This window comes from Cygnus olor, chromosome 5, assembly GCF_009769625.2.
Source record: "Cygnus olor isolate bCygOlo1 chromosome 5, bCygOlo1.pri.v2, whole genome shotgun sequence".
Taxonomy (NCBI): domain Eukaryota; kingdom Metazoa; phylum Chordata; class Aves; order Anseriformes; family Anatidae; genus Cygnus; species Cygnus olor.
Genome location: NC_049173.1, coordinates 59,736,298 through 59,745,773, shown reverse-complemented (window position 1 = coordinate 59,745,773; position 9,476 = coordinate 59,736,298). Strand labels below are relative to the sequence as shown.

Below are 9,476 nucleotides of genomic sequence, written 5' to 3'. Positions count from 1 at the left end.
TTACAATTATACTTAGTTCTTATTGATACACATCCAATTACATAATCTCTTTATATTTGCACAACTACACAATACATTTTGTTGCAACACATTTACTTGTGAATAATCTTTATTATTGTCAAACCTATTAGTGTTTATTGAGCCAAGATGAAATGGCACTGCAATATGAATTTTAAAAGTTTGGAGTACAGCATATAAATAGCAAGGTGCAAGACTTCCTTCTGGATTATTAATGATTTCTATTACCTCAAAGCTGACACAGATTGGGCTCTCTTCAATTTTTTCATATGACTGTATTTTTTTTTTTTATTATTTTGTAAGTGTGAGGTAGTACCGAACCCAGATCTCCAGTCTAATGCTCAGTAGAATTCAGCCTTCCCTCTCCACAGATCTCATTACTTCCTTTAGATTGCCAAACATACTCCTTAGAAAACATGATTTCCAGAAAAGAGACACACTATCAAAAATAACATCTCAAAAAAAAAAAAAGAGGTCTTCCTAGAGATATACTTAGTTGCAAGAAGTAAGGTTTGACAAAGATTCATGTTTAAAGAAGCTGCACCCATCAGTATTCAAAGGCAAATACAGATAAACCAAGTACCATCTGCTGAATTAACATGCAGACATAACTCTGCTGTATCAAAAATAATCTCGTGACTTCTTCATCGTCCTACATATATACTCATAGGTAAGATACAATGCATGAAAACAGACAACTTTGAAAGATCTCTTCAGAGAGCCTGCAAACAAATCAGTTTTTTAACACTACTTTATTCAATTTATGCACCTTCACAACTTTTTTTCTTGTAAACACATAGTGTTTAAACCACTTCTGAAGCTCCAATTCTTGACATTCTAGGGAAGAACAGGACATAACAGAAAAAAAAGAAAAGAGAAAAACAACACAAAACATACAGAGCTCCCCCAACTACCAGACTTGAACGCTTTTAAGCGAGTAACATGAAGTCTTCCAGACAATTTCTGTCTTGCTGTTTCAGACAACAGTCATGTTTGATACAGTCATGATCTCTAAGCCAAAATCTCCATGATAGAACACACCCCAACATATAATGACTGAAACACCATGACAACTGAAAAATACACCGATTTATAATTTCTATCCAAAACAGTGAATTTTCTTTTGATCCTAAAGACTTGCAGAGAGTTACCTGAAGAGAAAATTAAAAATTTGTTTCACATACAGCTAGTGCTTTTTTGCATTTCTGCTCATTGGTCCAAAATTCTATTTCAGGCACACAAGTCTCTGACTTATTTTGTATTTCGATTGAAAACTCATCTCTTAAAAACTTTTTTAATTAGCACTCCTTTCAAGTTGTATAATTGTTAATTAGTTGTTCACTGTTAATTTTAAGTTTGCTGGCACAGAGCTTCAAGACTTTATAAATAGCCCTCTGCATACTGATTTGTATTGTAATGCGATAAATCTAGCAGACCAGACACACTCAGCAGTGAGGGGAGCAGCATACTTCTGAAAGCAATTTCACTAATAAATTGTACAGATTACAAACTCAGTAAAAATAATTACATTAATAGCAAATAATATAGATCAACTTATTCAAGTTATTACAATTTATACTAATATGCTGTAGTAGTAGTCACACGTCCTAACCAGGATTGGGTCCAACAGCATCAACTGCTTTTCAAACACAGAGAGGCCTTCTGGAAGGGGCTGTAAACATAAAGAAAGAGGAACAAGTGACAAATTAGATGCAGTGCAATAGTTCACATAGTGGGACTCTTCTTCTTCTCATGAAGAAACAGCATGGCAAATGGCATGAATGTGACAGGCAACATACACAAGGAAGAGAGATTAACATGGGGGCAGAAGAGTCACAGATCCCTGTCTGCAAACGCATGGATCTGAAGTACAGTAGAGCAGCTCCTGTCTGGACTTTTAGAAGGCTTTCCCTTCGAAAGAATAGGTGAGAAGCTAGGAACTTTTGATGGAGAATCTAAATGATGGGCAATAAAGGCTGGAAATTTGGGTACTGAAGGTGGGAATTTGGTATAAAACACATGAAAATGGCCAGGAACACCAACATGAAAAGGTATCTAAAAAGGTCAGTACTAAATTGTGAAAAGCCTTGAAGGACAAGAGTCAGATGCAGAAGTGGGGGGAATGATCATGGGGTAGATGTGCCAAAATTAATGAGAAAGGAAAACAATTCCATCAGTTGTACTCTGAACTGATTTTCAGAAGACAAATGATTAGAAGAAACATTGAAGGGCAGTACATTAACAATATTATACAGAAAGATATCTGAATGTGCTAACACAATATAGACATAAGTAACTGGAAAACTGAAGTCTGTTAATAAGGAAGGAAGAAGAGTTTAGGGAAGGACAAACACATCAATCCTGAATTGCTGGAACCTGATATCAAGAAGAGATAGCAGAATATCCATGCTGGAAGACCAACACAAGTTCAAACTGAGCAGAAAAACTGCAATTTAATAGCATATGCTTTAGATTGAACTTTTAATACATTATTTAACTTTTTGACACACAACTTTTCTTGGTATCTCACAGTGATGAAAATCTGCCTTCTTCACTGCCATACAAAATCCACTGTAAAAGTGGAAAAGTTTTAGCATCTGTGGCTTTTACAGATTCTTACAGCACACGTGTACTCATTCACACGTGTACTCTTCTGAATATCAGTATTTAATCTGCATGCTTGCAAGCAGCTCCAACTTCCAAATTGTAAATATCAAAGCCAACGGAAGGCACTCTCCTGAATATCATTTCATAAGTCTAGCAGAAAAGAATGCCCATACAGATGCAAAATCCCCATGCAGATTAAATGGTGATGCCAGCAGTTAACAGCATGGTTTGCCATTCCTGCCCTTTGTTTGAACTGTTAATGTTCTCATTGACACTGCAGACTACACTGCCTGTGTTGCTAACATGAGTATGTGTTAGCTGCCCTCAGAGTTTGTAACTTCCATCGATTATCTTGAACTTCTTATAGCAGAAAGGCCTTTCAAAAGATTTTTGCCAGAGCAGTTTTAAGTACTGTAGAGCAGTGGCTAAAATACTGTCACTACTGTCTTTGCTGGGCATAAATAAATAAAAGACTTATGGATAAATAAAAGACTTACTTCTCCAAAATTAACATTTTAATAACTACTTATTTCTAATACTTCAAATATCAACACACAAATAGACAGACGAATGTGCTAAACTTATGAAATTGTAAGACACTACCAAGTGTATGTATGTTACTCCCTCTACTGGAAGAAGTCCATATAGTTATTCTCCGTGCTGCAATTGCCAGCCTACAAAGTACACACATACTATTTTTGTCTCAAAACTGATTTTTTATCATTTATGATTCAGCTTAGCTACATAAAATGTCTGTCTATGATGCACTCATTTGCTTAACCCAAGAGTAATAGATCTCAACTTTGGAAAAAAATTTTGAATGCCAAAGGCGAAGGCACAAGTCTGACTAGTGCACAACCCAGTAAAAATACTGCACAAAAACATACCTTTCTTGAAAGCCAGAGTTTTACTCATGTCTCACAACACGACATCCTTTCACCATGCTCAACTAGCCTTCCTGACAGGCAGACAGAAGGTTTTCTTCTCCCTTCCCTGCTTCTTCCCAGTAGTCACACCTGCTTGCAGGAGGCAGCATTCAAAGTACAATCCTGCTTTATCATGCAGAGTCATGTTTTAGGTAGCCCCTGTGTGGGCACATGAAAAGGACATTATTCCTTAGGCCTATGCAGGAAATAAGGGATTTCTAAACTCTTTCATTAAGCAAAACAGCCATACTTTCTCCCCTGGGACCACCCCTGCTATAGCTCACTTGATGAACTCTTGAAGGCATTTTGATGGTGATGTATATAGTCTTGAATATTCTATTATAAAAATTCTAAGAACCTTTTTGCTATTTAATATGACCTTGGAGCTTACATAAACAGCCATGCATTAGTCCAAGATACCTGTGCAATTACAAGAATTAAACCCAAAATATATTGACAGCATTCCCTCAAAAAGGCAAGGCAGTAACTCTATAATGTCATCAACTTAATTCGAAAATATCGTGACCAAGAACACAATTTGTTTTGCAGTAAAGAGGTTATCACTAATTATGTATTACAAGAAGGAGAAATTTTTTAGGAGTTCTGAGAATTGGAAATCTCAGAAACCCATAGTATAAAGGTGTATAATAGTCTAGTGGCTCTGCTACAGCCTTTACACTCCTAGTTATCTTCTTTACCTAATCTTTGTATTTCTAACTTTTGATTCTCTTGGCAACCTTTTCTGTATTCAGCACTTATTTTGGTTTGACTAATGCATTAGAAAGATAACACAACACCTTAAGCATGCTGTAAAAATTCCACCAGGTGGCACCTAAAGACAGCATGACCCACTGCTTTAGCATTAGTAGCACACAGTTGTTTGTACTGTAAGGTAATAAAAGGAACCTTTTCTTTATGCCATGATTTTAGCATCTAGCATACAAAACCATGAACCACTGTGATTCACTAATACATGTTTTAAGAAAATAGAAATGTTCATAAGTTTTATATTTTATCAAATGAAACAAACAATGAAAGAAAAGAATGAATAAACTAAACAAATTTAAGTTTGGGCTTTAAAATCACGAGAATCTTACTGTTTTTCAAGCACCCCATCTTGTTCATCTATATGAACATCTATATGTATACACTTACACTTTGATATACTTGTGTTTTGTGTTTTCCTAACGAAAGCTAAGCAATAACATTTTACATGTTTACATTTAATTTTTACAGAGGTGATGAAGCAATGGTGTACTTGACAGTACAACAGCAAGACAACAGTTACTATAAAATGTTGACCATGGTGACAGAAAAGGCTCGTAGAAAACAAAAATCCAAATCCAATTATTTGAACTGTTACTAATTTAAAAGTATGATAATATTACCCCAAATACAAAGTGAATTTATCAATAAAAGGGATCTAAACTAGATTTGCCTACAAGGAGCATAAACAGACTGAATTCAAATACAACAGAATCATGTCTGTTAAAGTATTTGTTTGTTTCATGCTCACAGCTAAACAGAAACTTACATTAGGATAGGTAAGTGGAAGCACTGGGCCTCCTACTGGTTTTAAAAGTAAAACTCCTTGCAAATTCTGCATAAGCACTGTTTTGCTTTCAAATACTTCTCACAAAGACCAAGATAAGGAAGGGTTACTGACTTTTAGTGTACACCACCTCCTCCCCCCAGCCCCCAAAGAGAGACACTTACAGTTACTGTGTCCATTTAATGCTTGAATTCTCTCCTCATGTTGTCACATAGAATCAACCATACAGGTGATTCTTCTCTAATCCACTAAGAATGGAAAAATATACGTTATCAGACTTATTTCAAATATGCATGTTTCATTCATAAAATACACAACCTGTACCTGTACTGACACTGTACTGGCACTGACATATTAATGGTGTAAGCAAATTGTATATATCACAATCAATTTCGCCTCTAACAGCACATTCCCTAAACAGTGCACATGAAAATAAAATGCTGAATGATTTCTGCAACTCTCTCTGCTCCTAGTTTTTCAAGGCACTGACTGTGACTCTCATGATAGCTAAGGTCTATAGATCTGCTAAATTTCAAAAACAAACAAAGCAAAATGACAACAAAAACCACCCTTCACATCAGTATCAGCTCACAGCACAGTGCACTGCACCTAAGTATATGGAAGCCTGCTTCTAGAAAGAGGCAGTATCAAGCTTCCCGTTTTATGCAAGGGAAATCTTTAAAAACACAATTCACTCCAGGGCATGTAGCAGTCCCTCACGGCTGTGTATTGCTGAAGTCTGCTCAGGCCTGCATTAGCACTGCAGTGGGATTTTCACTTCATTTTAAGTGAATTTACTGCTCGTATGTAACCTCCACAGCCCCTACAGTCACTAGCTGGCTACCAACAGTGTTAGTACAGCACCTCTCTTGTTAGGATTGTCCAGAACACCTCAAAATGCCTCAAAATCCACTTGGAAGCTCTCCTGCAGAAAGCCTGAGGGTCCTTTCGGCCTGCTTCGGGCTCCCCAGCAGGCAGCAATGCCCCAGCAGCTGCCTGGGGCTGGCGGGGGACGCAACGTTCCCTGGAAATACAGCGAAGATTAAAAGAATGGTTTCCTGTGAAATAGCAGAGAGCCAGACAGGGCTACAACAGGTCTCATTCCCAAATTCAAGCGAAATCACAGGTTTTCATGGAAGACAAAAATCCTGAAGACCCGACACGGTGGGCCTGAGCTCTACGCGAGGACGCGCCCTGAAGACGACATTTTGTGTCCTCAGTGGCGTCGTCCCATCCTCAAAGCCTGGATCCCCCACTGGCGTGCAGCTTGAGAGCTAACTGCTGACAGCCGCTGTTCAGGACAACACTTTCCTCAGCTCTTTTAACAAACACTGTTTTCAGAGCCTAACGCAGCCCTGAAACACCCCGCCACAGGCCCAGAAACCCAACTGCTCGGTCAAACACCCAGCCCTCTGCAAGCAATTTCTGTCCCGACGCTTGAGCCGAACTCGTGCTCTGCACACTTACACCCGTGTCTCAAACGCCCTTGGCAGCCTGTGCCACAGGAAAGAGATACAAATCACGCTGCAAGCCTGCCCGCTGCCTTCACTCTCCGCCAAAAATTCTGGCCTTCCCCCAGGAAGCGCCGGTTGCCGCGGAGGGCGACGGGCGGCCCCTCGCAGAGGGCGGGCGGCCTTACCGGCACTCCCGGGCTCCGCAGCGCCCCGGCGTCGCTCCTCGCGGCTGTGCAGGCGCTTCCAGGCACCGTCCGGGCCCGCCCCGGTACCCACACACGGCCGCCGGCCGTGCGAGGACTCGCGGCTCGACCTCCCCCGGCGCCGGCGGCCGCTGAGGGGAGCCGAGCTCCCCGTCGAGATGGGACGAGGGCAGCGGGCCGGCGCGGCGCCCGGCATGGAGGGCGGCCGGTCCCGGCCGAGCCGACTCGAGCCCGGCTGTCTCCGGGACAACCGCCGTTGGCGGCCGCGGCCGGGCGGACAGGCGGCGCCATGAGCGAGCAGCCCCCTCCGCGGCCCCTCTACTTCCCCCCCTTCCACGACCGCGCCGAGGCCGGCGCTCCCCCGGCCGAAGGCGGCGGCCCGCGGAAGCTCTTGGCGGCCGTGTGCGGGCCGTGGCAGCCCCCGCCGGCCGCCGTGGCGCCCCGCTGGCCCGCGGGGCTGGCGCCCATCGCCTACGAGCCGCTGCGCTTCTTCTGCCCCGCGGCGGCGGAGGAGAGCGCGGTCGCGGCGCGGCGGCCCGGGGAGCAGCCGCAGCTGGAGGGCGAGATCTGCGAGCTGGGCATCCGCCTCAAGGAGCTGGAGCTGCTGGCGCTCGTCGGCGACGGCTTCGACCCGCAGCAGTGTGCGTCCCCCCGGGGCGGGCAACCCGGGGTTAACGGGTGTCGGCGGGGAGGCCAGGCCACTAAAACCGACGGGGGTTCATCCCTTCAGAAGTTATGCACTTCTAGCAACGAGGCCCTGCGGCTGTAGAGCATCCCTGATGTAAAGCAAAGGCCAGTGACGACCGCAGATGGTCGAAGGCTTCGGGGAAAGTGTGAAATGAGTTGGGCGTTTTAGTATCAAAACCTACCGGACACGAAGGAAACACGGGAGATAAAGCAGCTCAGCACCTAGTGCTTATGGAGGGTGTCAGTACTGAAGGTACACTGAAGGTACACTGAAGGTACACCAAGGCCACAGGCTGCCAGTCCCAACACTCGCCCAACTGCAATGGTTACAGGAGCCCAGGAGTGAAAGGCACTGAAAGGAAGACCTTAAAGCAACTGTGATACATAGTTTGCATACGTTACTTTCCAGAACAGGAAATTAATATTTTTTTTCCTTTGTCATAGCAATACCTACCTTTTTCCAGTTTAATACCTGTTATTTTCAATACGTGTGAGAAACTAGTTTACAGGTATTTGCTAAACAAGACACACTATGGAAAGTTACTAGTTTGCTCAACAAATTATTTATTTTTCTTAAAAGTCTTGTAAACTATTAATGATAACATTAATGACAAATTATGTTTCATTCCTGTTTAGATAAACTTCTGAAGGCGCTGAAAGAAGAAAAGATAAAAGGCATGAAAGCAAGGCAGAAACTGAAGAAACAGCCACCAACATGATGAAGATTATTTGGGCTGGATGTTCTGTCACTACGGAGTATTTTAATGGATCTTCACTATAATTTTTCTACTTATTACATGCTATTCTCTTACTGAATTAAAAAAATACAGTATATTGTCTTGTTGACTTTTTTGTATGTCATTTCTCTGGTACTAGATATTGAGAATGCTGGTATGCATTTTACATTTCTTTCTCCAAGTACTATAGACAAACGGTGGATAGTATTTTCTTCAAAAACACTAAGAAATTAATACTGCTGATATCAGGATTCCCACCAGTCCAACAATGAGGTTCAGGATACGGGTAGCAGCGAAACAGGAATTCTAATATAAAATATGTTTGTATTTTGTTATTAATTACAAGTAAGTGCAACTGAGAGTAAATAGATATGCTTAGAAGCCCCATGCCTCTAAGGGAGCTTTAGAAAACTACCTTCATGGTAGCATAAAAATCTGTTACAAACAAGCATAGCTTATTGTCTTAAATGTTCCACCAAAGTGTTGAAGTTATGGCTTAAGTTAGTTTTTAACAGAACAGTTGTAAAACATTGAATTTCAACTAACATTTTACTATTATTTTAGGATGAATGGTGCTTAGGCTGAAGTCTGAGGCAGTTTTAGGAATGACAACATCTTTATGTTTGGAAGGATTGAAGAGAAAATGGGCAGAGACAGCAATAACAGACTAAAGATCTGGAGAGCATCTGCCATTTAAAAAAGTAATGCCATGTATAGCATTGAGAATAAGTAAACAGGCTTATCAGACTGATAATGGGTTTTGGTAGATAATTGCTTTTTCTTGTTCTAATTCAAGAGCAGTAGGTGGCAGTATGAAATAATGGTGAATAGTTACCACCCCTGAAGCTATCATATTTTGACAACTTTTTTTAAAAAAAGAACAGTATTTCAATCTGTTTTTTTAAATTGCATTAGAGTTGCTCAACTGTGAAGCATTTTAGCACGATACGATATCAAAATACTATTTCCTATTACTGTTTATTCCCAGCATTGAATCTTCTACTGTCTTATTCTTTCCAGATAGATTTTGATCTATCCCACAGAGGGTTTATATTAAAAAATAAAAAAAATAAAAAATCCAGTTTATAACTTCCATTTGTCAGTCACCGAACTATAATAATCACATTTTATCAGAAAAGCTAGGAAATCTTAAACAGAATCATACCATCCACAATTGCCATTGTCATCCTGGGGTCTTTACCAATATATCAATTCACAATTTCAGCTGCTAATCAATATGCTTTTTAATGAAACAAAGCAATAGTTTTCAGATGCATCGGTCTTTGAAATGT

The 9,476-nt window shown here is 41.0% G+C and overlaps 1 protein-coding gene and 1 long non-coding RNA gene across 4 annotated transcripts; one reads left to right on the top strand and one right to left on the bottom strand.

Annotated features, from left to right (window-relative positions):
* Positions 1 to 317: 317 nt before the first annotated feature.
* Positions 318 to 6,962, bottom strand: LOC121071195. 2 transcript variants are annotated; one of them, XR_005820434.1, is made up of 5 exons: positions 6,743 to 6,878; positions 5,968 to 6,127; positions 5,268 to 5,351; positions 3,513 to 3,710; positions 318 to 1,690 (listed from the first exon to the last, which is right to left on the bottom strand). It is a non-coding gene; the product is annotated as an uncharacterized LOC121071195 (long non-coding RNA). The 2 variants fall into 2 exon arrangements; XR_005820435.1 differs by lacking the exon at positions 5,968 to 6,127 and having other exon boundaries at positions 6,743 to 6,962.
* Positions 1,563 to 8,281, top strand: C5H11orf91 (chromosome 5 C11orf91 homolog). Of its 2 annotated transcripts, none has more exons than XM_040559261.1 (4): positions 1,563 to 1,692; positions 5,268 to 5,351; positions 6,743 to 7,401; positions 8,084 to 8,281. In XM_040559261.1, the coding sequence occupies exons 2-4, from the start codon at positions 5,305 to 5,307 to the stop codon at positions 8,164 to 8,166; spliced, it is 789 nt and encodes a 262-aa protein (XP_040415195.1). In that variant the 5' UTR covers positions 1,563 to 1,692; positions 5,268 to 5,304; the 3' UTR covers positions 8,167 to 8,281. The 2 variants fall into 2 exon arrangements, with proteins under 2 accessions (XP_040415195.1, XP_040415196.1); XM_040559262.1 differs by lacking the exon at positions 1,563 to 1,692 and adding an exon at positions 3,642 to 3,709 and having other exon boundaries at positions 5,267 to 5,351.
* Positions 8,282 to 9,476: the final 1,195 nt, after the last annotated feature.

What these genes read in the sequence shown, in the direction of transcription:
- C5H11orf91 (XM_040559261.1), top strand. Translation starts at nt 5,305, where the DNA reads ATGTTGTCACATAGAATCAACCATACAGGTGATTCTTCTCTAATCCA. An exon ending in GGTGATTCTTCTCTAATCCA is followed by an intron (nt 5,352 to 6,742) that starts CTAAGAATGGAA and finishes GGGCGGCCTTAC; the next exon opens with CGGCACTCCCGGGCTCCGCA. An exon ending in CGGCTTCGACCCGCAGCAGT is followed by an intron (nt 7,402 to 8,083) that starts GTGCGTCCCCCC and finishes ATTCCTGTTTAG; the next exon opens with ATAAACTTCTGAAGGCGCTG.